The sequence below is a fragment of the Epinephelus moara genome, chromosome 12, assembly GCF_006386435.1.
Source record: "Epinephelus moara isolate mb chromosome 12, YSFRI_EMoa_1.0, whole genome shotgun sequence".
Lineage (NCBI taxonomy): Eukaryota > Metazoa > Chordata > Actinopteri > Perciformes > Serranidae > Epinephelus > Epinephelus moara.
Window position 1 is genome coordinate 20,827,953 of NC_065517.1, and position 27,347 is coordinate 20,855,299.

General features: G+C 40.6%; 1 protein-coding gene across 3 annotated transcripts in view; it reads right to left on the reverse strand.

The window, feature by feature from the left end:
- Positions 1–1,979: 1,979 nt before the first annotated feature.
- slc24a4b (solute carrier family 24 member 4b) overlaps positions 1,980–27,347 on the reverse strand; it is a 48,451-nt gene continuing 23,083 nt past the window's right edge. The window contains exons 4-17 of one of the 3 annotated variants that reach the window (XM_050058919.1): positions 23,291–23,365; positions 23,101–23,185; positions 22,885–22,988; positions 20,141–20,215; positions 20,007–20,032; positions 19,461–19,514; positions 14,543–14,697; positions 9,883–10,052; positions 9,496–9,637; positions 8,744–8,910; positions 7,355–7,469; positions 6,771–6,883; positions 6,590–6,655; positions 1,980–5,408 (exon numbers count right to left, since the gene is read on the reverse strand). In XM_050058919.1, coding sequence (XP_049914876.1) covers positions 5,259–5,408; positions 6,590–6,655; positions 6,771–6,883; positions 7,355–7,469; positions 8,744–8,910; positions 9,496–9,637; positions 9,883–10,052; positions 14,543–14,697; positions 19,461–19,514; positions 20,007–20,032; positions 20,141–20,215; positions 22,885–22,988; positions 23,101–23,185; positions 23,291–23,365 — 1,497 coding nt within the window. In that variant the 3' untranslated portion in view covers positions 1,980–5,258. The remainder of the gene's footprint in view (positions 5,409–6,589; positions 6,656–6,770; positions 6,884–7,354; positions 7,470–8,743; positions 8,911–9,495; positions 9,638–9,882; positions 10,053–14,542; positions 14,698–19,460; positions 19,515–20,006; positions 20,033–20,140; positions 20,216–22,884; positions 22,989–23,100; positions 23,186–23,290; positions 23,366–27,347) is intronic. The other 2 variants (XM_050058922.1, XM_050058920.1) reach the window with 2 other exon arrangements.

Below are 27,347 nucleotides of genomic sequence, written 5' to 3' on the forward strand. Positions count from 1 at the left end.
GTCGTTTAGCTTCTGCTGTGAGGAAATAAACTCTGAGTCAGCAGGACTGAAGTTGTCCTCCAGTGTTGTCACTTTGTGTTAATTAAATCCTACAGTAATGAATTCAAATTAAATACATGAAAGATTTTTAGTACAAGGTATTGTTGGGAAATGATTGTTCTGTATACCTTTAGAAAATAGTGAGAGCAAGGATCATTACCCGTGCAATAATGTAAAACATCCTGCAATTAAAATCCAACTTAACGGAACACTACATCATCTTACACATTAAGTTCATTCATCATGTGCACCACTATACACCCAAACAGCTGTGTGATGTCATCTGTGGCTTTGGAAGGAGCGTTCTCAGTCTGAGGTTGCATTATGGGAAGTGTAGGACTCTGGACTATGGCTGCAGTCACACCAAATCAGGCGCTGTGGCAATTAGCTGCAGGGTTGTATCACTTGAATGGTCAGTTTATGGCTGAGTGAAGGGTAGAGACCGACTACAGAAGCCTTTGTCCGTCATGAGTCTGAGTTAGCTTTAAAGTTCATTACTGTAGACATACGTGCACGCACACACAAAGCAAGTGTTCTGTAGGATAAAACACAAGAGCTGTTAATACAGACTTTGTTCTTTTTACTCACTAGAATATTCAATGATAGGAAGAGACTGTATTACTTGTTCCAGTGGACTGTGCGCGTCTTCTGGTATGATTGCGTTCCTCCGAAAGTAGATTCTTGTTCAATTTTTGGTTGCAGGCCGCTACATTTTTCTTCTCCTGGCCCTCCTTGCGGCCCTACACTGCAGCCTATACGCACTTCCCATATTCAGATAAATGGAACTACTGACCCTGATTTGGCATAAATGCAGCCTAACAGTTGTGGTATTATGGCATCTACTGCTTCAATTTGACCCTTCAACTTTGTCTCAAGTCCCCCAATTTTATGTTAGTGCAATACTAAAACGCTGGAGAACACCTTTAAAGGAGGTCTAAGCCGGGATTGTCTGCACATGGCTCTCAACATGGAGGAGGCGGCTAGTAGCTAATGGTGCTTACAGTGCAAGCAGTGCTAACAAGGGCAACAGTGCTGACAGAGCTGACAATGTTAAAGGAAAATTTCACCTGCAAATAACCATGTGTACTGTTTATCAATTACTACCTTAAATTTGTGAGGAAACCTTTTTCTCACGTGCTTCAACGGTGAACAGAGAATCCAAAAACGGCGAACAGTCTTCATGAAGTAAATGAGGGCCATGTTTAACATCAACAAAACTGCTTCATTTATCCAGCTGTATGCTCATTGCTTGTCAAACACATACATTTTCGCTAAAACATTACGATTTAAAACACATCAGCTCAAACAGTCTCATGCACAGCTAAGCAGCTTGCCTGAGGATGTGTGTGTATTTGAACTCAAGTGGTGCTCATAGACTCACTCTGGGTAATGACTTCTATTCACAAAGAGTTTGCCGTTTTTGGATTCTTCGTTCACCTTAGAAGCACGGGAGAAAAACAAAGTCTTTTACATGAATTCAAGGTAGCACGTGGTGAGTAATTCATATGCAAACTGTCATTTTGTGGGTGAAATACTCCTTTAATGCTCTGAATATTGCACACAGAAACTTCAAGCATATAAGTCTTATAAGCAGAATGTGCTTTAAATGTCAAACTGAAAGTCATTCTGCAAAAATGTAACAAAAATCTTAATTTGTAAAGTATCTTAACTTCAGCTGTGAAATACAATAGTACTAAAACTACTCATACTATTTAGAGGGATAAAAAGTGCATTATATTCCTCTGAAATGTAGCGTACAGGTAAAAAGTAGCATCAAATGAAAATACTCAGGTAAACACCGTAACATGGTACTTTGAGTGCATTATTGATGGACTAAAAAGAGTCAAAGTTCCCTTTAATGGTTTTAAAACATCAGTACATGCTGTAAAAAAACAAAACAGCACAAGCAGCAGATACATGTACAAATGGCTTCATTTAATTTGTGTTTCACAAACAATCCAAGAACTTATGAGACAAATGTACAGGAATTATTTTTGCCATTTTATTTTTTTTTTCTTCACATTATTGCTTTACAGTAAAATGCATTGGTTGGATATGTCCAGTATAGCAAGACAATACATTCATATAAGTTATACAGATGTCCTCAGTAATGTTTTATAGGAACTAACTTTACATTAAATATATTTTTTAATCATTTATTATTCTTGACAAACAACTCCCACGTCACATTGAGCTCACAGTGCATCAGGTCGCATTCAATCCAGAAATACATACCGGTCCTCTCTTGTGTTCAACTGCCGTTTCTAACGTGTGTGTGTGTTCTAAAGTGTGTGCGCTTATTTTGTACACATGATCTCCATACAGTCTGGATTTATGCAGAGCTACGACAAGTATGGCATCTGTCATTATTTTTGTCCCTCTTCCAAAAAACGTGACTTGGTAACAAAGATGCGAGTCAGACGACCGGTGAGAACGTACGCTGTTTGTAAAGATGAGGACAAAAACAGGAGCAGTGTCTTATTCCCCTGCTGTGGGTGTTACCACTCAAACCTGGCAACCCGGGACATGACCACACAGAGCAACAACAAAAATATACACACGCACACACACACACAACAAAACCCTTAACACTGCACATTCTGAATCAACTCAAGTACGTTACAGACGTGCGCCCCCCACAAAAAGCATCAAAAAATTAGGTCCTGTATGTACAGAAGACCCACTGAAGGACTGACGGGGAGAAAGGGTGGTGTACAAGGATGTCAGTGGGTGTGGAGGAGTCTGTGGGCCCTGTGTGGTCACCTCCGTCTAGTAAACACAGCCGTTTGAACCCTGATTGAGTAGCAGCTTAAGGGGGGTCCGACTTTTTTAAAAATTCCTTAAAGTCTGCTCTCATCCATGTCCTTTTGAAAAGTGACGTCCCCCGGGTGCTGGAGGAAAGACATCCGTCCATGCGTTCCCTGCTGCCCCTCTGCTCCATCAGCTAGGGTTGGTGGAGAGTTAATGCCCTTGTGCAAGAGGGGACAAGAGTGGAGGAAGAGGATAAAGGAGAGAGAGTGTGTAGGACTTCCCTCGAAGCCACTGTTCCAGAAAACGTCCTTTTGGCTCAGTTCCTCGGCTGTCTCGCACACACGCGCACACACACACACACACACACACACACACCTGTGAGCTCACACATCAAGTACTACAAGACAAACCGACGTCACATCTCCACGGGATCCCCCGTCTTTATATGGCAACCTTGCAGGGGCCTTCTGTCACATCGAATTCTTTAAATTGAGATTGCATATACAAGTGCCTGCTGCCAACAGTGTGGCAGAGGGATATTTTCAACACTTAAAACACTCCGCGCACGCTTTTCAGTTTTTAGTCTCTGCACCCCACTTGTGGACTCCTCCCGGGCATTTTTGCATGATGTCAAAATGTCTGGATTGCAGTGTGGCTCGTAGCTGCCGATTTCTGTAAAGTGGGTCGGGCGGTTTCCATGGAGACGCCCAGAAGCCCTCAGCCTTTTGCTGTGCTGTGGAGGAGCTGCGTTTTTAATGTCCCAGCATGCACTGCAGACAGAGGCGGGGTGTGCTCATGGTGTTAACGAGGTTCCAGTCAGTTCCGAGAGTTGAAAGCCCAGTGTGGGAAAAAAACGTAGCGTGGGCCCATACCGAGCACGCGCGCACACACACGATTGTTCGCTCTCACACACACACACGCAATCACAGATACACTGAAAATACACACGCACAGAAGGAAGCACTAGTTGATTCAGAATGAGAGGACGGCTGTTAAAGTGCAATATCTACATGTAACTCAAAATCAAGAGACCACCACCATCGCCATCTCCTGGAGTTGTCCATCTCTGAGTTTCCCTGATAACCGTCGGCTGTGGTTGGCACCCCCGCCCTGCGTAGAGGGGCTGCGGTACCCCCTACTGGCCAGAGGGTGTTATAGCAGACAGTCAGTGTTGAGAACCGTCTGGTTTCTTTGCATTTTTTTAAACTACCTCCATTCTGCTGCTGTCTCAAGATGACAACAAGTCACCTGATGATGAGAGGAATCCGATGCATCCCACAGATCTGGAGCCAGTTTTTTTTTTTATCTGAAGTTGTGCAGAGGGCAAAGTGGACTGACCCGTCGCTGAATGAAAAGAACGCTGGGGTGGAGTCGCCGCCACCGCCAGCCAGGTGCCCCTCTGAGTGGTCAAATCTCCTTACAGCACAAAGCAAGAAAAGCATTTCCATGTGCAATTTGTTTCAGTGAAAAACAGGCAATGTCCTATATTTGCAACAAGCTCTCCTCTGCATTTCATACTAGACAAAACCTTGGTTTGAAAAAATAAATACAAAAAAAAGTGTTTACAAGTTTACATTGTGCAGTGCTGCATATGCATAACACCCTCACAGTCGTCTGATCTGGACTGTGATACATCTTGACACAAAGTGTCCTGACAAAACGTCTTTTTTGTTGTTTTTCTGTTGTTGAAGAAAATAAAGCAGATTTGATCAAGCAGATGAGGGTCGAGAAGAGTTGCGGAGGGTGAGTGAAGCGCTAACAGTATCTGCTCCCTGATGCCAAAGGCCATGCCAGGGGAGTCGGGTCCAGGCCGGAGGAGGGGAGCTGCCAAGGACAAAGCCCTCCTCCATGGAGGTGAAGAGGGGGAAAAGGAGTGTATTTTTTCTTTGGGTGCTGGGGTAACTGTAATTTTTTTTTTGTAGGAATGACTTCAAGGGGAGTTCTCGCTATGTGGGAGTTTTGGTTGGAATTGTAGATTTTTTTTTCCTCTTACAGACTCTGGTTTGGTTTGTGGAAAGGCTTTGGGAATGGTGTGTGGAAATCTACAATGTGAAAACAGTGAAAACACACCGACAATCAACAGGGGCACTTATGATTCTGGAGGTCCCCGACATCTAAAGGCATGCTAGATGGGTAGAAAGTTAACAGGCGCACAGAGGAACTAAAGACTTTACTGCAATAACAGGCAATGCCCCGAAATAATGGGCATTAAGGACCGGCACTGCGTGGAGGACAAGAGGACAAATTAGAGACATAGAATGGACTCCACTCTTACATCGTGTACTGCCTCTTGGGAGGAAATGAGATTCATATTCAGGACTAAAAGGATTACAGGAAAGAGCGCAAGAGGGGAGAAAAAGAGTCTGCAGATAGGTCCAGTGTTATTGAAAAAAATAAATAAATAAAAGATTTTTGGGGGTTGCTATGGGAGCGTTGAGGTTTTGGTATCCGAGGCATGCTGCTGTGCTCTAATCCTCCATGCACATGGGCAGGTTGACGAAGGTGAAGACGTTGTACTCGATCATGACGGAGAAGCAGAGGAAGATGGCGTACAACACCAGGACGTAAATGCCCAGCTTCATGTCCAGCCGCCATTTGTTCAGGTGGATCCCCAGAATCTGCACATACACAAATACATTAGAGGGGCTCGTGCCGGCTCAGGTATGCTCCACATAAAACCTTACTGTGCACCTTTAATGAACGCACCCTGAACTGACTGAATATCTTACAACTTACCTGTGTAGCTAAATCATGATATGCAAATCTCATTCTAAAACTGTAATCCACAAGAGGCATTTTATGACCTTTGATGAGTAACTACACTACAGCAGTGCGTCCATCTTTCTTTCACTGCTGGAAAGATGGTCTTTGCATAAAACTGGGCTGTCTATGCAGTAGAAAGAACTTTTGAAATTGGTGCAACATGACCAGAGAAAGGTGAGAAAAAGAGCTGTTGCATTTGCTGTCAGTCAAAAAGTAGAAAACCTACAACTACCAGAATGCACTGCCAATAAATACTCGAGAAATCAGTAATGCAGTCAAAGAATCTTGGTTTATATTTGATCACCGCTGCCTCATCTTACAGTCTGACCGGAGTTTGCTCTGAGTTTGTGTCCATGGCGGCCACAGGCATACAAAAATAAGTATGTACAATCTGTAGTTTGAGCAACGGCCCCTAGAGCCCGAGCCCATCTGGACGCCGGCAAGATGAAGGAAAGTTTACCACAGTTCATTCACACATACTACCCACATTATGATACAAAGCTGATTCAAAATTGGCAAAGTATCCCTCAAAGAGTTTCTGTAGCTGGCACATTACTGATCTGTGTGTGTTTAAGGTGCCAAGGTCGGTAAAACACTGACAAACTGAATCACTGCAGTTTGTTTTCCAGGGTTATATTCTTATTCAAGGACCCGCTGTGAAATAGAAACTTATGCAATTCAGAGTTCTGGTCAGAAGTTTCTAATTTATTATTGAACGCTGTGTAACTACTTGAATTTTGTTCTGCTCATTCCAGAAAAAAAAATGCTTTACCTCCTTTGCACCAGAGTATTTTTCACAGGAAACACCCAGAGTGTTTGCAACGCTGAATTTTTACATTTTGATGAACCAATTACATAACTTGGCTCAGTCACTGTTGCATAACAGTGGATCAGTCCTTGATGAGAGATGCTGCACAGGGGTGTTATTATCTATAATAAAGCACTGTGGATTTTTAATTTAAACACACACAGTAGCCTGGTTATGTTCCTGGATGGGGTCAACATGACCGGTGCAGCGTAGACATCATTTACTCACCGTGAGGGCGACGGAGCCCAGAAGAAGCACCACCGAGTACAACAGGCCCCGGCTGTTAATCATCACCTGCGACACACAGAGACATAAACAATCTATCTTTATCAGCTCCTCAACATTAGACATAAAGACCAACTGGATTTTGGTTGGGGTTTTTTACAGTTAGAGTAAACAAGCTCCTCACCTCTGATCCATAGCTGACACACATGGTCTGTAGCGCCCAGGGGACCCCCAGTCCCACAAGAATATCAAACACGTTACTGCCGATAGTGTTGGACACTGCCATGTCTCCCAAACCTGCAACAAAACCAAAAAAATCTTTAAAAAGCAGCTAAAACTTAGAGCACAGATATGCAAGATTTTCATCTGCACTTAGAGGTCAAAAAAACATTTTTATTTCCAACTGAAGATTAACGTTTTGCTGTTCTGTTCTTTGTGATATTCACAAGGGCCCTAACCTTCTTTCAGCTGCAGGTAGTGACACAGCCGGGCTACGCTGCGATGTCTATAAACAGCTTTGCACTATTCCCCCTTGTTCCTGTGCTTACTTCCTACTTTTTCGACTCTTCTATATGTTACATTTGATTTGTAAATGCTAACAAAGCTTGTAAGCTTTGGAGCTCCAAACACTTTTCTATCCATCCGTCTATCCACTTAAGAATAGGGACATCCCAGTGAGCACTTTCACCACAAAAGGCCCTGGTGCCTAGTGATACAATAATGTGCAACACGCAGCAGTCTAAAAATGTTTCAGACAGAAAGGCGTACCTTGCCGAGCCACAATAAGACTAGCTATGCAGTCTGGGACGCTGGTGCCTGCTGCCAGGAAAGTGATGCCCATGATGACATCAGGGATTCCCAGAGTGTAGCCGATTATAGTCACCTGAGAGAAAATTACAGAGTGTTAGAGCTCAAAAATAGCACCAGCTGAATGGAAAAAATAGCATGTCAACCTTCACACCAGATGCCCATATTTACAGGGGACCCATTACTGCTTTCCTTATTTTCTATCCTATAAATAACGTTACAGTGTCGGATGCTCATATTAAACATGGCCAAAGTTTCATGGCCAAAAACCTCAGTCTTCAGGTGTCTGAATACTCCATTTCCTCTGTTTGTATTCTAGTTTTCGCAATGACCTCCCAGCACCCTACTGCAAGTGCTTACTAATCTTGGTTGCCAGTGCCGTTGATTTCTCCCCAGTTTTGAATCACATTCCTGCTGGAACATTTCAGGTTGTGAAGCTTTATTTGTGTTTTTTGTAATGGTAGAAAATGCTGCTGTGCTCTCATCATTCCCCGGCTGCAACAATGGTGCAGAGGTACCGAGATAAGTGGAGCTGAAAACACTGATCAGTCGAAGCAGACCGGGCTGTTCGGAGCGTCTCAGACAGAGGGTGAATACATGTGTTCCAGCGCAGACAGTATGAGGAAAATAGAGAATGTTTTGACCATTAACACACATAAACATGTTTTGTAGAAATCCACAATATAAACAGGAACCAGAAATAAGCACAATGGGTCTCCTTTAATGTTCCCTTACTTAGCTGCAAATGTTTAAACCTCAGAGTCATAACAGTTCAGATAACATTGTTAAATCCACCATTTTGACGGCAATGATAAGATTTTTTTTTAAAAAGGTACCATTTTCTTGATACTATGCCAGTTCATTTTTGCAATATCCTTTTGTGAATCACTTAGGATAGGTTTATAAACTGTTATCAAGTTTCTATTAAGTGCTTATAATGCTTCTATATGCTATAGTTAACACATATAGACCTATTAATGGTAATAAACATCTTATTCTGTCTTATAAGTACTCATAAACTGTTAATAGGTGCTTATTAAGCATTAATTAACGCTTATTACAGTACCTTAATATAAAGTGTTACCGAAAAGGGTACTGTAAACAATAATGTCCATTGATTTTATCTAGAGGCCTTGATGAAGTTTTTAAACTTCTTTTCTTCAACCAAAACTCTAAACACGTAAGATTTTCAATTCACAATGATGAAAAACAGAAGAACAGCTGGAAACAAAGTACGTCTGCTCAATAATTTAACTGCTCCATCAAGCAAAAATGCCATTTGAGCACTGGTACACTACAGTGAGAGTAAATCCTAAAGCTGTCCTGGTGATGCCTCACAGTCTCACTCACCATCCAGACCATAAAGTAGGAGAAGATGGCAATCCAGACGGTGGACAGGAGGAAGGAGAGCATGAAGAATTTCTCCCAGCGAGGCTTGGCACAGTTCGGGACGGTGAAGAACAGCAACAGCAGCAGAGGCCACGAGATCAACCACTTCAACTTGCTGCCAATGCCCCCTGCAGCAGGGATACACACATTAGACAAGAGACTAGCTTCCTGCTCTTTAGCAATATGGTGGAAAAAATTATTGCCTAGATGAAGTACTAAATGCTACTTTCTTAAAAAGATGCCAAAAGACGTAGTTTAAAAGAAAAAATACATCACAGTTTAAATAATTACTGTCAGCAAATACCATGACCGTGATGACTTGTAGCCTCTCTCTCTCAAGTCGGCAGCACTGTTCAAACCACATTATCCACAAATCTCAAATTGCTGGATTGCTGACGTCATTCTAAGCAGACATATTGTCCTCTGTCTGCTGTAAGCGCCAACAGAATATGCATTTTTCTCACATTTTTTATTTGAAGCCACTGACTCATTCAAGCGAGGACATCAATAACTACTTAAGTAGAAAGCTGCGTATCTTGCTTATTTCAACTTCTTAAAATAAGCAAGACAGTAAGACATTAAATAGATTCATAAATATGTCAAAGATGTTGTAAAAATGACATTATTCCTACATTATTCATACACCCTGAAGAATCCATCCATGTCTGCCAAATTACACAGACATTCATCAGCTGAATACACGAATCACGTACTTGGAATGTGAAATGGCGAGATTGTTATGTTCTCCTGTGTCTCGGTGGGTTTGTCCTCTGGCACGTTTCCATTCTCGATCTCGACCTTCCCGTCAATCACTTGTGTCTCCACACCATTGGCGGCTTGGACCAACTTCTGACGCTTTCAGAAAAATGAAACTAAGTCAAAGAGCACATGAGCAGGCACTCTGCTGCTCTGACTGCGGCGCTACTGCCATGTTTTTTATGCATTGTTGTTTCTGCATTTATAAATGAAAAACATAAATACATGAACACTGTGTGAGGGAGATAAGGAGACTCTTTGAGGCGAATTAAAAACTTCTTGAAAGTAAACTCAGAGCAGCAGCAGATATATGATCGTACTGGGGCAACAACGCCCTGCTGTACCTCTGTTATGATGAGGCGGCTGGCCATGCGCAGACGGGTCTTGGGTCCAAAATGGCTGGTGACCATGACACGGAGGCCAGCTTCTGGGAACCTGAACTTTGTAGGGCTGGCGTTCATGATCTCGTCCACCATCACTACTGATCCCCGGCTGTAAGCCTTGGTGGGCTTGACTGAGGGGTGCAGGGATGTGATGCAAATATAAAAAATAATAATTTAACTGACAAATGACCTGTGTTTCAATCATACTAGCAAGGAACTGTTTTCATCTGTTTCTATCTATTTGATGTGTTTTATTCAAATGCATGTAATTAAAACCTTCCTGATGGTGAACTGTGACACCCTGTTGGAGCATCCTAGACTGCAAATTAAAACTTGAGAGTAATTAAAACTTAAGAGGCATCAAGAGATATGCACTGCACTAAAAAAGTTTGTAGTGTCATTTTGTAGGCTGGAGCACTCCAGCATCACGGGCCAAATTAATGAGGAGTATTAATGGGCGCTAAATCAGTGCTATTTAGTCACCATGTCAAAGCTGCACCAGGCAAGATTCTTATGTCAGCACACACCATACTATTACCCTAAATCACAGCGTGGGCTCAGGAATCCATAAGACGTAGTATTTCACCTTCATTACTAAAGCTTGGAAATTAGACAGACAACACGTATGAAGGTATCACAGAATATACTCGTCATGTTACCCACAATCTGTATGTTTGGTTTCACACCTATGTACACAGAATTTGAAAGTCTGCCCTGTCAGCATGTTTGGATTGGGCATCTATTGATGAAAGACTTAACATCGATATCAGAATACAGACCTCCCATCTGAGTCTTTGGATATAATTAAGTATAAATGTCAGTACTTGTTAGCACTATTAAGTTGTACATATTTCCCAGCATAATGTTATGATGGTCAATTTGAGAATTTATCAGCAGTAAAGAAAAAGTCATTTAAAATTCTGCAGGCAAGTCTAGTTGTGGCTGCAGCCGTGCCTGCTGTACATGAAGAAAAAATCTATATGTATCTTCATAAATTGATGATCACAGATAATAAAAAAAAATCATCTCTCCTAGAAGTTACAGTTCAGCATGAGGTCTCTTGCACGTTTAATTTTGAGGTTAAGGAAAAAGTTAGGTAAAAAAAAAAAAAAAAAAAACTTTTTGGTTGCTCTGCTCTGGACAACAGTGTGAATGTCTAAGATTGTGCAACATGTCTCCATATGGAAAAAACCATGTATCTCTCAAAGTGGATATCATTTTAGTGGACAAGATCAAGTCAGTAAAATTAGGTGAGGATGGCAGAGAATACTGGCAAGGGTAATCGTAGACGGCATATGTTCAGAGTTAAATTTTAAATTTCTGCCATCCTCTGCAACAGAATTTACAACCGGATGTTGTATATCTCCTTTAAACAAGGCGAAAACACAGGAAATCTGGACATTTAGTAGACATTACTAGAAATATTACAACAAATAATCAACATTAAATCATATTCATATATTTTATTCCATTCTTTGTAAACAATACAGCATATTTATTGTAAAAAATTGTCAGACTGCTGTCCCTTCTGCCATCTACTGTCTGCCTGATTCCATGTGAACTCAGTATTAGTTACTACTAAAACGCAGAAAAAGTTTCTTAACCCATAATGAACAGTGGTGATGTGATTGAAGACTCACCTGTGAACACATGTTCAGACGACATAAAGCTGCATATATTATCAGAATGTAGCTAAGGCATGTATTTAAATATGAAGACTCACACAGATTTACAGGAAAAGCTTGCTTGGCTAAAAGTCTCCTTTTGGGCTTGAGCACATTAAGTCATAGTGGTTTTGATGGTGCAGCAGATTAACGGTCCCAAATGATTTCCTCCGTTTTTCCACTTCACTCGATCCTCGTATCATGGAGGAAAAGAGGAGTTTAAAATCTTTGGGATGTCCCCCCTGGACTCACCAACTTTAAAACCACCCCACTTTTATCCCTTTGGTATAAAACATCACACACCAGCTGAGTTAACACGACTGCGTTGTGTGCGCTTACCGACATCACATGATTTCTGGGCACTGAACTTCAAATAGCTTTCTCAAATTGCCTGGTGCAGCTTTGAAGTTTGCCTACCAGTTGTGAATATTTATGGATCGACCGAGATTGATTTCAAAATGACATGAAAGACGTAACCTCTGGCATCTTTGAGCTGATGATCTCAAACTGTTAGGCAGGTGTCTGACATATTACAACACATGCTCAGTCCACTTCAGTCAATTTGGGCTCTGACAGTAACACACTTAAATGTTTTATTGGCATCCTATAACTCCTCATTTGCAATGTGCTCACAGTTAGCTATAAGAGGCAGCGTATAGGGAATAAAAAAGTTCTACAGTACACTTATTAGTTTAACTCAGCCTTAATTGGACTTATTATGCATGCAAGAATGCACATAAATTAACTGTGTAAACAGAGCCGGCATAAACATTTCCTCTTGTGAAATTCATTACCACTTCAGGAGTGAGTGGGTCTACGCCCCAGAGACCGGCAGAGGAAAAGTAGTATGCAAGCAGAAAGAATTGGCACACGGCAGCACAACACTGTTGACAGTAAGCAAGAATAAGTTTAGTAAGGCTAAACAGACAGGCATGTTAACACTAACGCAGCCAAAGAGGGAAGGGTTAAATCTCTTCAAGGGGTTAAATGTCACTGATTAGATGCTTCTGAGAGGTAAAAAGCAGCAGAGGAAGATGTGGAGAACTGTGGCTATGAGAAAATATCACCCAAACATAACATTAAGAGATGTTATTTAGAAAAGGCAAATTTTTCCAGGAGTTTTTAATAAGTTTAAAACCCAAGACAACAAAGTCCCCTGACATTTCACCGCATTACCGCAGGAAGATTAAAGAATGTTCATTATGGTGTTCCTGTTTTAAACAAGAGTATTTCGCTTTGTGCCCCCTTTATGCTCAGATAAGCTCCAGTTGCTTATCAGCCACAAGAAGACTTAGCGGGCAGAGAAAATTAATGGAGGAACATAAAGAACTTTCCGCAGGAAAAAGAAAAACGGGGGATAAACCATCTTTCTTCGGGAGTGCAGTTCACTGAGGTCAAAAGGACTTCCTTATCTTGGGAAAATTTAGCACACTGTGGTCCTGCAGAATCATATTTAAAGGAACAGTTCGACATTTTAAGAAACACAATTGCTTTCTTGCTGAGCGCTGAGAAGATGAATATGTATCCTGAATATAAAGCTACACCCAACAGCCAGTAATCTTAGCACACTGTAGCATAAGAAAAAACGGGTGTGGACAGGGGAAGACCTTTAGACCACCTGGCTCGGTCTGAGGGTGCCAAACCTCTAAACCTCATTAATTAACATGTCAACTACTGATCGTGAACTTGTACTGATATCACTCATGTCTATACACTGACTATGAAGCTACGGCCAGCTGCTGGTTAGCTTAGAATAGCATATGATGCGACATTCACCAGTCAAAGTGTACATTTGTGCCAAATTTGGAGGAATTTCTTCAAAGTGTTCGTGAGATATTGTATTCAGGAGAATGAGATGGATGTGACGACACAGTGATCTTGACCTTTGACCACCAGTATCTAATCAGTTCATCTTTATTCCAAGTGGATGTTTGGCAAATTTAAAGAAACTTCCTCAAGGTGTTTGAGACATCATGTTCACAAGAATTGGACAGACGAGGTCGCAGTGATGTTGACTTTGATTATCAAAATCGAATTAGTTAATTCTTGAGTCCAAGTGGATATTTGTGCCAATTTTGAAGAAAATCCCTCAAGGTGTTAACGAGGTATTGCATTCATGAGGACACAAGGTCAAAGTGACCTTGACCTTAACCAACAATATCTTATCAGTTAATTGTTGAGTCCAAGTGGAAATTTTGCCAGATTTGAAGAGATACCTTAACGGTATGCCTGAGATACTGTCTTCATGAGAATGAGATGGACACAAGGTCAAAGTGAACTTAAACTTGACTATCAATGTCGAATCAGTTCATCCCTAAATCCAAATGGATGTTTGTGCCAAGTTTGAAGAAATTTCCTTCAGGCATTTTTGAGATATTACGTCCATAAGAATTAGACAGACAAAGTCACAGTGACTTTGACCGTTGACTATTAAAATTTAATCAGTTCATCTGTAATTCCAAGTGGACGTTTGTGCCAAATTTGAAGAAAGTCCCTCGAGGTGTTGAATTAAATATTGCATTCACCAGAATGAGATGGACAAACAACCCTGCTTATACCACTCTCTTGTCTGTACACTAGATATACCGTCTTTATGCCAAACTAAGCTAATTGGCTACTGACTGGAGCTTAATTAATTACTGTATTACTGGGCAGATGTAAGAGAGCTATTGATCTTCTCATTTAGCTTTCAGCGAGTTAACAATTTATCATATTTCCCAAAATGCCGAACTATTGCTTAAATCAAATTTCAGCATAATACAGTAGCCTAAAGCTGAAGCAGTTCAAGTTAGTTCAGCGGACAGGAGCAAATGTTAAAGCCACAAACCCTCTAGCAGAAGGAAAAAACCACAGTCTTCCAAAGAATCAAAGTCAAATCTCCTAATACGTTTTCATTTTAACATGTAATTCCTAGCATAGAATTGTCTTGGGGACCCAGCCTGTCTGATTAACCTTACCTTCTGAGAGTAAAGGCGATGACGGGTCGTCATCCCAAACATAGTAATAACTAGTATTACCGTCCTCCATCTCACTGCTGGCCGCAGCGTTACCATTGGCCACGTTCTTGTCCGACTTTGACCCCATGAAAAACCTCTGCATGCTGGAGTTGAATCTAGTAAACAGATGGAACATAATCCCTAAATTAGAGATACTGAAATAAGTCAGCCCAGAGTACAAAATGGAAAGACATAAACAAGACTCACATTTGCAAATAGGGTTTATGAGCTCCAGATGAAAGGCTCAGACTTGTTTGAAATATAGATATAGCATGTATTCATTAGCCAAAATAAACTGTTTACTCTCCATACATACCATGGAGTGAATTTAGGATGCCCTACTTCCTAAAAACCAGCATCAGCATTACACTATATAACAAATGGCTGAAATGTGCTGCTCAGTGTTAGAAGAGAAAAGGAAGGAAAGTGCTCCCAGAGGCCAATCACGAGGCTTTCATAAGCCGCATGGGCACTTCAATGAGACCATTTGAGTGCCATTACAGAAAAATGGATCACAAATACTGAACACACTGCTGCTGCCACCTGCCTTTGAACAAAATATGTGCAGAGTAACACTGGCAACATCACAAGAGCTGCTTTGTCCCTTTCTGAGAATTTCAAAAGCTAAGAGTAAAACTAAAAATGTCTTGTATTTTATGATTTGCAATAAATAATTTAATGTCATCATCTTAATTCCACATTTTATTTATGTTCAAGTTTTCCCTTGTCTGAATTAATGATAGTGGTTGTGTTGGACGTTGTACAGATTGTAATTATGGAGCCCAAAACTGACAAGCTGCAAAAAACAAACACTACCGTTAGTTAAACTGAGTGTAAAAACAAATACAGAGCTTCTTTCAACCTCGAATCAAGTGATAAAGAGAAAAAGCTTGCTGGACTGAAACACTGTCAGCTACATGCACTGAACACCAGCCTTGTTAGCTAGCTACCTACAGTGTTGCCAGAACGGTTTGATGTTTTCCAGCCTAATAATTGCTCAAAATCCGCCCCAATTGATTTTTAAAAAAGCCCTAGCACTAGCAGCATCATCACAATTTGTCAATATGACATAATAATAATAAAAAACACTTGAAGTGTATGCATGTGTACTGGAACATGGATGGAAAGGTACACTTACATCATACGATGCAATTAAACTATTTTCTATTTCCGTCCTCTTTCATGACGTAACAGCTAAAATAGCAAAAATAATAGGTTTATCCAACTTGGCAAACTGCAACAAATGTTGAGTGTGTCATCTTATAGTGTGCCTCCAAAGCACACAGGCATTACCAGGGAGATAGCCGTGAGAGAGGGAGAAAGAGAAAAGTGCACGCTACCAAAAACCCAAATAAATAAAGATGTTGTGATGTTGCAAGCATAGGCGGTGAGGTATCCATTATATGGACATACAGATTTGTAAAAAACACTACAGTTTATTAGTGTTTATATGGTAAGTCACAGGTGGGTGGTAATGATGACAACTCATCTCCTCTCAGCAGAATGAAGACAAATTATGACATATCAAAGTTGTGCTGATTGGCTACATTTTTAATATATAATAATTTTTAATGTATTTAAAAACCAGCCCAACTTAGGGTGAACTAGCCCAAATTCTGTCCACCCAAGACGGCCCAACTCCATCCATTCTGGCAACATTAATGTCGCTACCCAGCTGTAGCTGCAACGTCATCATAAAACTAGAAATGTTCCAACACCATTTTTTCCTTTCCAATAACTACAATGGTAATTTACGACATTACCTACAGACCGACAAAATTACTGAGTAAGAGAATTCAGATACATTTACATTAAAAAAAAAAACACTTGAAACATTGGTAAACTTGAGGGCAAGGATTTTTTAACACTAACCCTTTCAACAATTCTTGAAGAACTCTTTCCTCAAAAGAGTTCTATGGATAAAGGTACCCAAACTTGCTGTTGGCTGATAGAGTTCTAATCCGATAGCACTGTGTTAAAAAATATTAATCTACAGCCATATACTAACCCTGTACAGATGTGAAAGATGTTAAACCCTTTGTAAAACATGAATAGCTACATAAAGACAAAGAAAGACATAGAAATTGCGAAACTGCTGACATTTTGCTCAACATTAATGTTACACTGTTTACTGGAAATCAATACTTCTTTGCATCTCTAAAACAGCAGGATAGTTACCAGCAGCTGCACAGGGCAACTCGCTGTGTAGCTGCTGTTTTAGAGCAGCGAAGAAGAATTGATTTCAAGAAAAACTGTTGTTTTATCCAAGTGTGAAACTCATGTTTATATAATAAATTATGTGGTATCGGATTAGTGCATGAACTTGCAAGCTGGCTGATACGTGATCCAGAATTTTAGGTAGTATGGGAGGGATTTCCTTAACTGCTTTTGGAGCAACTCTAAGAACAACATCAGCCAGTGCATGTTGTGCACTGGTCGTGTACTGCTATTTTGCAGCATCACAATATAAACTGCTGTAACAGTGGCTACGAGATTTTATCGGGAACTGCCCATTGGTCCGACAGCCCATTGTTCTGACCATATTAAACCCATTTTTCCAAAGTCCGTTCCAAAATCATCATGATGCCCTGTGGTTAAGGTCTGGTTAGGTTTAGGCACAAAAACCACTTGGTTAGGGTTAGGAAAAGATCATGGTGTGGGTTAAAATGAAAAAGAAAGTGGCAAACACATAAGCCGTGAGCCTGCTCCGCCTCAAGCCTTTCCCAGCTGACCCAGAGCCGGTCGCGGCGCACCATCAAGGTAGAAATATGCCCGCCGGGAGCCGTTCAGCACCGCGGACCGTCGGACTAATGGGATGGGATTTGCCCCGCAAATGCTAACAAAATTAGCTAATGCTGCTCAGACGTTTTGAGTTTACTTTGTTTGACATTATCCTGTTCAAATCCCCTGTCCATTCAAATGGACACAACTTTTCTGGGATGTCTAGCACTATGGTTACTGTCATCTGACTCCACCCAAGTGCACAAACTTAATTGATGGGATGTCCATAAGCCAAATCACAATGTTCAACATCATCTAAAGTGGACTGCAGTAAAGCCACGCCCCCTTTTTTAACAAGCATGGCTGACCATGAGGCAAGGAGGAACCGCATGGCACATTTCAGTCCATAAATCATATTGTTATAATACATCATTTGTGTTTAAACTGTGTTTAAAGTAAACATGAGATGTTATGTCATATGAATTAATCTTATGAAAGATTTAGGCCTTTACTCAGAACTTCTTCAAAAACATCTGTCTACTGGAATGGAAGGTGGCTCTGTGTGTTGCCTAAAAATGAACAGAGAAATCCTGTTTAAACAGGGAAACACTGTTCTGATGTGATTTTCCGATGATACAATCAGCTTGTAATGCATTTTATTGATTGTGTACACAGAGTATTCATCTCAGGAGGTTTTCAACATACTGTTCACTGGAGACACCACAGGAATTAAGGATATTTTGAGTCATGAGGACAAACACAATGCAAAATATAGAGGCAATGTGTTTTAAAGCATCACTTTATTCATTGATGAGTTTACCATTCATTCAAAATAAATAATCTTGTATTTTTTGTTGAAAAAAAATTTGTTAAGACCATTTATTGTAAGTAGTGTGTCAGTTTCTTATTACATTTTGTAAAGTCAGCTACATTTTGTCAGTATTTGGCTCAGGTAAACTTGACTAATGACATTAAAAAGTAAAAGCTCATGAGTTAAAGCATCAATAGGATTTTTTGTTGTTTGCACATTTGTGTCGTAACATTCTGCCCTGTGCTGTTATTTGTTTTCACAATTGGCAGCGTGTGTGCTATTTGAGGAGACAGAAAAGGAAGACGTAACAGGAAGGTCACCTCACTGCTCTGATCAGGGCTATATAAAACCCACTCTACTCCATTTTGACTGGAACAGCCCAAAATGGTCAGCGGATATTTTTGGGAGAGGGGAGACATATGACAACACATCCTACAGTAAGCACTTCTTTCCTCCAAATGAGAAAGGAGAGGAGTGATCCGGTTAAGCCTGTGCTCTTAGCCACTGCAGAGGGAGAAAGATTAAACTCTTATGGCAGGGAGAGAGCAGGCTGCTGCTGCTGAGTGTAACACAGATTACCAGCTGGACAGAGACAGCGGCACAGGACGACGTGGGTTGGCATTATGCAGTTTGGACTATAAAGACACAAATATGGCGTAATAGTGTCTGTATTTTAGGCAAACAATTTGCTCATACAAGCTGAAAGGCGACAGATTAAGAGAGACGGGAGATGAAAAGGCAGATTGTGACCTAAAAATATGATATGTACCCCCCCCCCCCCCATCCTTTTATAATAATCTTAAGTTCAAAAGATGATAGAGTCAAGTATGTTTCAAGGGACAACTGTTTTATGAAATAAAATGCAGCTGAAATACGGATTCACGTTTAATTATCTGCTGAAATCAAACCTTAAAACACCTAAAATGCCAAATTGAAAATATCTGCAGCACTGAAAAACCAATTCATATCTAGAATTAAATGAATACATTTTCATATCTAGTAGAATTTTCAAAGACCCACAAATGAGAAACTGTAAAACTGTTTCCCAATAAGCATCATAATTGAACATTACTCATTAGAGGAGCAATCTTTCTACCAGAAGGCTCCTGAGTTAAATCTCCAGCACACACGGGGGCCTGGATGAGACCCTCCCCTGCAGCTGCAAACCCACTCTTCTCTCAGTGAAACTACTGAGTGCACTCATCATGGTCAGCCCACAGGCGTTAGTGTGACAGAGTTTAAGCATCTCTACCCATGCACAAATTCACGAATGTGTCATTAGTCAGCTCAACTAATTGATTAATTTAGTAAGGAACAACTGAGTGATTAAAAATGTGCAGAACTCACTTCATGACAAGGATGTATCCAGCGTACATGACCACCAGCACCAAACTCTCCCACCTGATGAGAGGAAAGATACAGGATGAGGGTTAAAATGACACACTGTGAAATATAAATAGAATATGCAGGATCTTATGGCAAAGGTTTAGGACTTGGGACTTGTAAGTCTTGATTCAGGACGTGACTTCGGATCTGCCTGTCTTGATGTTGGACTTGACTTGGGACGTGGGTGCAAAGACTTGAGACTCATTTGAGACTTGCAAAACATCGACTTGGTCCCACCACTGCTAACTTGTAATGTAACATAGTTATAACATTATCATCGAAGTCTAAATCAGTAACATCAGTTTTAACACTACCTGTCAAGGGTTTGCTAACATTAGCTACCATAAGCTAACGGTCATACCAGATCAGGTAAGGCTTTAGCAGCAAAATCACTAAGTGTGATTTTTATTGCTTATAAATTTAGCTTTTTCATAAGATTGGGAAAAATATATTTCTTCTTTCAAAAGTTACACTCACATTTAGACATGGACTGGATGAGTAACTTACCAAACTATCTTCTCGTCGTAGATGAACTGAAAAATGAAGGGAAACATTTCTCTTAGATTAAAAAAAAAAAACAACATTCAAAGATGAAAGTCATGGCTGGTGTTCATTAACAAATTCAATGTGTTCAAACTTACTGCGATTAAAGCCAGAACAGACAGGATGTAGTAGAAGGAATCCCTGAAAACTGCCCACCAGGTCAACATCACCACCTGAGTTCACCAGGGAAAAAAAAATTATTATTTAGATGTTTTCAAGATTACTTCATTTGTCCCAGTGGATATTTATGTTGGACATTAAAGCTGCCACATAAAACAGTGCAGAAACAGATGTGAAGGGCATAACACAGACAAGTGCAAACATAAAGTGTATTCAAGTAAGTGCAACGCAGGCCCTCATTTTACACCGTCTTTATGTTTTCAGTTTACAAGATTCACTGATAGAGGAATGAAACATCTTTTATGCGTATTCAGGTATCTTGTCCTGAATTTAATTGGAACCCTGCTGCATTCATGTGATGGGAACAGTTTGTATTCTGGACACATGACATGGGGGGTCTGTTCTCATGCACTTTTCGTACGTTTTCCTACATAAGTAATCTACCGAAATTTGTACATACCCTACATAACTCGCGTTTTACGTAACCTACACTGGCTCCCAGTATCTTTTAGAACTGATTTTAAAATCTTTCTATTGGTTTTTATGGCTCTTAATGGCATAACCCCCTGCTATATCAGACTCCCTATCACCTTATGTCCCTCCATGAACCCTGAGATCCTCCATAGCTGCTCTTTTTACTGTTCCTAATGTCACTACAAAAATCTTTGGGGATGCTTCTTTAAGCTGCTACGCCCCAAAATATGGAACACCCTGCCTTTAAATATTAGACTTGCTGGCTCAGTGGACAGTTTTAAACGACAACTCAAAACATGTATCTTTAGGGGCGTCGGTGGCTTAATGGTAGAGCAGGCGCCCCATGTACAAGGCTGTTGCCGCAGCGGCCCGGGTTTGACTCCAGCCTGTGGCCCTTTGCTGCATGTCACGCCCTCTCTCTCTCCCCTTTTCACACGTCTGTCCTATCCATTAAAAAAGGCTAAAAATGCCCAAAAAATATCCAAAAAAAAACAAAAAAAAAACATATATCTTTAATACAGCCTATAACTAGCAGCCGTCTGTTTTAATATTTTATATTTTTAATCACTCGATTAATTAAATAATTGAGTGATTACTTAATTCATCTGATTTCTCCTTAAATGAGTGGTGTATAATTGTATGGTTTTATTTCTGTTGTTTGTCTCTGCCGCTCAATTGTAAAACACTTTCATTCTATACACGCTATACAAATAAAGTTAATTCATTCATAGGTAATCATGAGCCAGTAATCTGTGTACAAGCCAGGTATTAGGAAGGCTGCATTCATGTGACAAATGCACTGACAGGTCCAAAGAACAAAGCACATGACGCTCCCCCGGACTTTCCCCAGGAGACTGGTTTTCAAACTTTGAGTGAATTTTAAGACATTTTAAGGTACGTCGTCACTATGTTTCTTTCCCTATACCTAGCCTACAAGTTTACGTAAAGTACATAACATTATGGTGAGTATGTAAAGTCATTTGTGGGGCACTAATTCCTAGGATACCATAACAACTGTCGTCTGTACATTTTCCTAAGCTAACATGCGAACTGTTGAATGAGGATACGTTGCCCATTTCACAAAAGTCGTTTCAAAGAGCACTTATAGAGGGAGGATGCTCACTCATCCCCATCATTTTCACTATATTAACAAACCAAGCTAAGATACAGTAACATCATTTACACACTATCGCAGCATGATAAAATAATATAAAGATTTTTAATAAAAAAGATAAAAAGATATTTAATTGGGACATGTCCCATTGTCATCCCCGGGCTAATGAGTTTACTCATTACTTTATTTGAACAACTTGTCATTTATTTTCCAGATCAGGTTATTTTGTCATATTCAGGATATTAAAAGTAAAATGTTCCGCACTTTTAGAGAAAAATTATCCGTTGACATATGGTATATGTCGAAAATACGAACTTATTGTCTCATAAAGAACAGTTACAGTGTGGAACCTTATGTGAAGTATAATCTAAACAAAAAGGACAAAGATCCATGTGTGCACAGCTGCCCTCAAGACTGGAAGGTTTAACGCCACCCCAGAGGAGGACAGAATTTGTTTGTTGTATTATTTAGGTGAAGTTGAGACTGAGGTTTACTTCTTGTTTTACTGTCTTGTATATTAAGAGATAAGGAATGCACTTTTCAGTAAGATGACCTCTATCTATGTTGATTTATTTTGGTTGGATGGTCGTGAAAAATTTGAGTTTTTGTGGCTGACTTTCTTTGCCCCAGACAGAAGGCAGAGTATGCTGTTTCTGGACTGAACAGTGAAATAACATGTACTTTGGGTTGTTACTGGAATGTCATTGTCATGGTGTCTTGTAAAGCCATTGAGCACATGTAGGTGTGCATGACACAAAAAGAAAAATCAATCACATAATTCCCCTCTGTCCAACCTCAAACACTTTTCTTTAACTGCACCTATATGTGTTAGAGTTCTGTGAGGCAATTTGGTAAACACGTGGTATCATAAAATGCACTTAATATGTAAATTTTACTTGACAGAGAACACTTCGAGAAGAAACACAGATTTATGATCCATTTACGCCTCCAGAGTTTAGTTCTTCATTTCCACTAAAACCAGTTCTGAGACAGCTAACTGAAGCAGATGGCTTTGTTGCCCCTCAGCAAAAAACTTCTGCCACACATGTGCTCTCCTGCAGTCTATAAATAAACAGAATGATGCAGCCAGAGCAGTAAGTCACTCCCTACACATACACACAAACACAAACACACCTGTCCAGCGAAGATCCCGCAGACACCGATGATGCACAGGATGTTGAAGACCGCTGAGCCCACGATGGTCCCCACCCCCACATCGCCGTGGGTGATGAAGACACCTGCACAGGGGGGAGAGACAGCCAATCAGAATCAGCGGTGACACCAACCATCTGGGAATGTCTGAGTGTATGCACATACTGTACGTCTGTATATGTGTGTGTGTGTCTCTACCAATGACAGATGCAAAGAGCTCTGGTGCAGAGCTGCCAGCTGCCATGAAGGTGGCACCGGCAACATCTTCACTCAGATCTAGTTTCTGCAGGAACAAAACAAAGATGTCTGTGTTTATACTGAGGATTAACCGGCACTGTGTGATCGTTAACACTGAAAGTTTGATCACTACACCCCCCCTCCCAAGTACCTCGCAGATCTTCTCCAGCGATGTCACAAAGTATTCGTCACATGTTATGGCGAGGGCCAGAAACATGTAGAGTGCCTGGAGACAGAAGCAGCAGAGTGAACTTTCAAGTGTGCGTATGTGTGAGGAGAATCAGTGAGTGTGTCCCTGTGTAGATACACCCTTAATCAGCAGAAATTAGCTGAGTTAATAGAGCCTTGGCAGAGCAAGATACTCCCTTGCTAAAGGACGGGTGAAGGGGATTCTCAACGCAGAGCGCCCAATTAAAATAAAGCCTGCATTAAAAATCAAATGTCAGTTCAGCTACAACCCGCTTTCTCTTACATTTTAAAGAAATCTACAGGATCTGTCAGGATAGATGTGAGAGGAGAGCCTATTTCAGTAGCAGAGGCGTTCTCTATAAATTATAGATCAGCTGTGACATCATCACGGCCTGGCTGCCTCAGTAGCAGTGCTCTGCTCTATGCTATCCACAGGGGGCAGTGCAGGACTGCAGTATGATCAGAGGCCCCACACACTTTATTTTACTCCTCTCAGCAGTGATGCCAGGACAATAAGTCGTATTTCAGTGTGAGACGCAAAGATTTAACGAAGTGTAAGCGCAGTAAACTGGACTGGTACTCTGAGTGTCCCAGGTGAGGATCTCTGTGCTAATATAACTCTCTATGGGGAGAAGTGCTTAAAAAAAGATGCTTGACTCATTTATGTCACTGAACTTGTCCTGTTGATACAAAAGGTCAAAAGACACAGGGTGCGTTCAGGGCCGGAGCTACTATTGATTAAAATGGGGTCATCCCCCTCCATGTACTTTTATTTCTTTATGGCTTTACAGGTTTCAGCAACCAGGTGCTCTACAATTAAAAACATACGCATGTTGAGGGTTTTTGACGCAACATGTTCAAAGGTTGGCTCCTTTTTTCTTTTTTTTGTTTGTTTTTTGAGATTTTTATATCATTGTGAAATTTCCAGTAGCACTCCTGATGTATTCAAATCCGAAAATTCAAATTTGGTCTGTATGTTTTAGCCTCAAAGTGCTGTTTTCCCACACCACCTCTAAAAACCTTTACCGCATGACCTGACATAAGTTTCTGTACGATGTCGCTGCCATATATAAACGTACAGCTGTGGACGCCACATTAGTTTGGTTCCGAAAGTCACGCAATAACAACTAAACTAAATGATCAAGGCAGCTGTAGACCAGCCTTAATCTGTGCTGTAGCCTACGTCACTGCTTTCTAATAGTGCTTTGAGTGGGAGGTTCCATTTTAAAAAAAAAACACAGATGGACCTGCCCTTTTAATTTGAGCACTCTAAAGATAAGTTCACATTTTCTGAGGTGCCCATATGAACACTGAAAGAGGTTTGCTTGCAGTGGTCATTCCTCCTCTTTTAGGAGATCCCTTCCTCATGTGCTTCCAATGTAAAAGACAGAATCCACAGCCCTTAAATATTCTGCTCTTTTGGACCAAGCATGTTGCTCTAACAATCTTATAATGCAGTGTGTTCCCAATGAATATATCTCTTGTGTGCTTCACTCCTCCGCAGAGACTCTTTCTAAAGTCTGGAACCCTTGCTTAAAGTACATTGGATCTACGTTGTCATCTTCCATATTACAGGGGTTTCCTAAATTGGCTTAGTCTCTGTATATTGCCTGTAAACCTGACTTCTTGTAACCTTGCCATTTGCCTATATAGCTTGTTTGTTTATTTGTAGCTGCCTTTGTGTGGTTGTCGGAGGTAATGAAGGTTGGGGATGATGTAATGCCCACTATTTTCTTATTTTTAACTACTCATTTTATTTGTCATGTCCTGTCCGAGCTACTTTGCTCTGTGATGTATGTAAAAAATGTAATAAATATATTCTTTAACAAAAAAAATCCACAGCCCTCGTATTCAAAGTTGAATCTGAAGCTAATATGAGGAGTCAGCAAATTAAGTATAAGACAAATCAAGTGTGTATCTGCCAGTGTAAAAGTCTTTTTCGGTATTAAATCCCCTCTGTGTTCTCCTGCTGAGCTGCAGTGGAAAAGTTTACAACTTTAAGACAGATGTGAAAAATTGCGAACCTATCCCAGAATCCAACAATATAATACACTATTAAGTTTCAGCAGTTCGAGAAGGCTTTGAAACAGCGTAAATAAAAAATCCATTAAAGTCCATTTCATTTCTGGTTTCTGGTCAAATTTTTCTGAGCAGGATGTGGAGTGTGTCAGGAGGGGGGTCCTCATGACTTCAGCATTTCTCAAATCCTGACTAAAACCCTGGATTGCATTTGACAAAAGGAAACTTTTTAAAGCCAGTTAAATCCAGCATGAAGAGCGAAACCTCCCGCTGAACAATACCTCAGAACTCCACAGGTGGCTTTATGTCGAGCCAGTGGAGCTTAGCATGACTGAACGCAGATAATGGTTTTTCATGTGGGGAAGCAGCTCGTACAATATAAATAATGGACATGTGTCTGTCCTTATTTCCTGTCCTGGGCCTGCATTTATCAGCTGCCTCAGCATTGTTTTAATGAATCATTCTTAAATTTAAACTCTGACTAAAAACACTGACAGCACTGACATATTTATGAAGCTTTCCACACACACACGCTCCTGAGTTTAAAGCTCTCCTTTGAGAGACATCATCGCTTTACCACACTCAGAACTGTAAAATTAAATTAATGACGTCTTGTAGTTGCTCAGATGTTACAACGTGCATTCAGTACATTCAAACAACTGTGAGGCTGATGCTAGTAGGGCATATTTGGTCTACTATATTACAAGCCCTATTAAATGTGGTTGTGCCTTTGCTACAATAACTAAGGAGACATTTATGATATAATATACTAAACGCACAGAGCTGGCTATTCAGAGAGCTTTCAGTCGTATCCCACAGCCTTCCTCAGCACTGATGAGCTTCTCTCTATCAAGGATGTGAACCTCCATGCTCAAAAGTGGGGAGACCGGGGTTGGTTGGCACACTTTTCACCCTCTGCAGTACTTCCCTGGCATATTTTGTTAGAATATTCTAACCAGCTGGAAATAAAGGTCTCAGCTATAAATTATTATGTTTTAATATACAAATGTTTTCTAAATGTAGAGGATTTATTGGAATATTTAATTCAAACAAGAACCAGAAAACATGAACATTTAATTGAATATCTGCTCATTTTTTTAAACAAAACAATTTAATTCACTTCATCATTAGGAATGTGTAATTACCTTTGTTATTGACCATTCAAAATAATACAAAATTAACAATATAAATGCTGTTTTTAATCGTTAAAAATACAGTTACAGTCACAACAGCTACATTTCCAACCCCAAAATCAGTCTTCCAAACAACCAATGCTAATATTTGACCCAACTTTGTGATAAAATTACGTTAGCCAGCTACCATTAGGGCCTGTGTCCACATAGCGTTTTGTTCTCATCACCGGCGTCTCGTCAACTGTTTCCAATGGTGAGAGAGCGTAGAGAAAAAGTGCTACGCCCAGCACCTTTTATCACAGTACTCAACCATTTTTGTGCGGCCACTCCGAGCGCTTCTAAATCTCGGAACTTCTTAGAAAGGCGCTGGTGATCTCACGCTACTCCTTTAACCACGCTACAGTCACAACCGAGACAGAAAAGCCCATCTGTGGGATCAGATCAACCGGCGGACACTGGATGTTACCCCACTGTTTTAACCTTGTTGTTGACCGTTTAGTCAACCCTCTGTTAACATAGCGTTGCATTAGCTGTAAAGATATTGCTGTCGTAGAATCAAACTCACATGCAGCATGTCTTCAAAACAAACAAAAAAAAGCGCTGGGAGTGCTTTTTTTATGAGGCATTAGGATGTAGCACTCCCCGAATCTGCCACTGCTTTTCTGCTGAAGAAAGACACTAGGTGGACACCAATCTGGAAATCCATCAGTAAAAAAAAAGAAAAAAATTTTTTTTTTTCTTCCTTTACCTCTGGAGGCACAGCCCGGAGTTTTTCGACTAACGGAAGTGCAGGAGCCTCGGCGATCGCTCACGCCCTTAACTTCCGGCGGTGCCCCCAGGGAATCGCCGTGTTGTTTACAAATACTT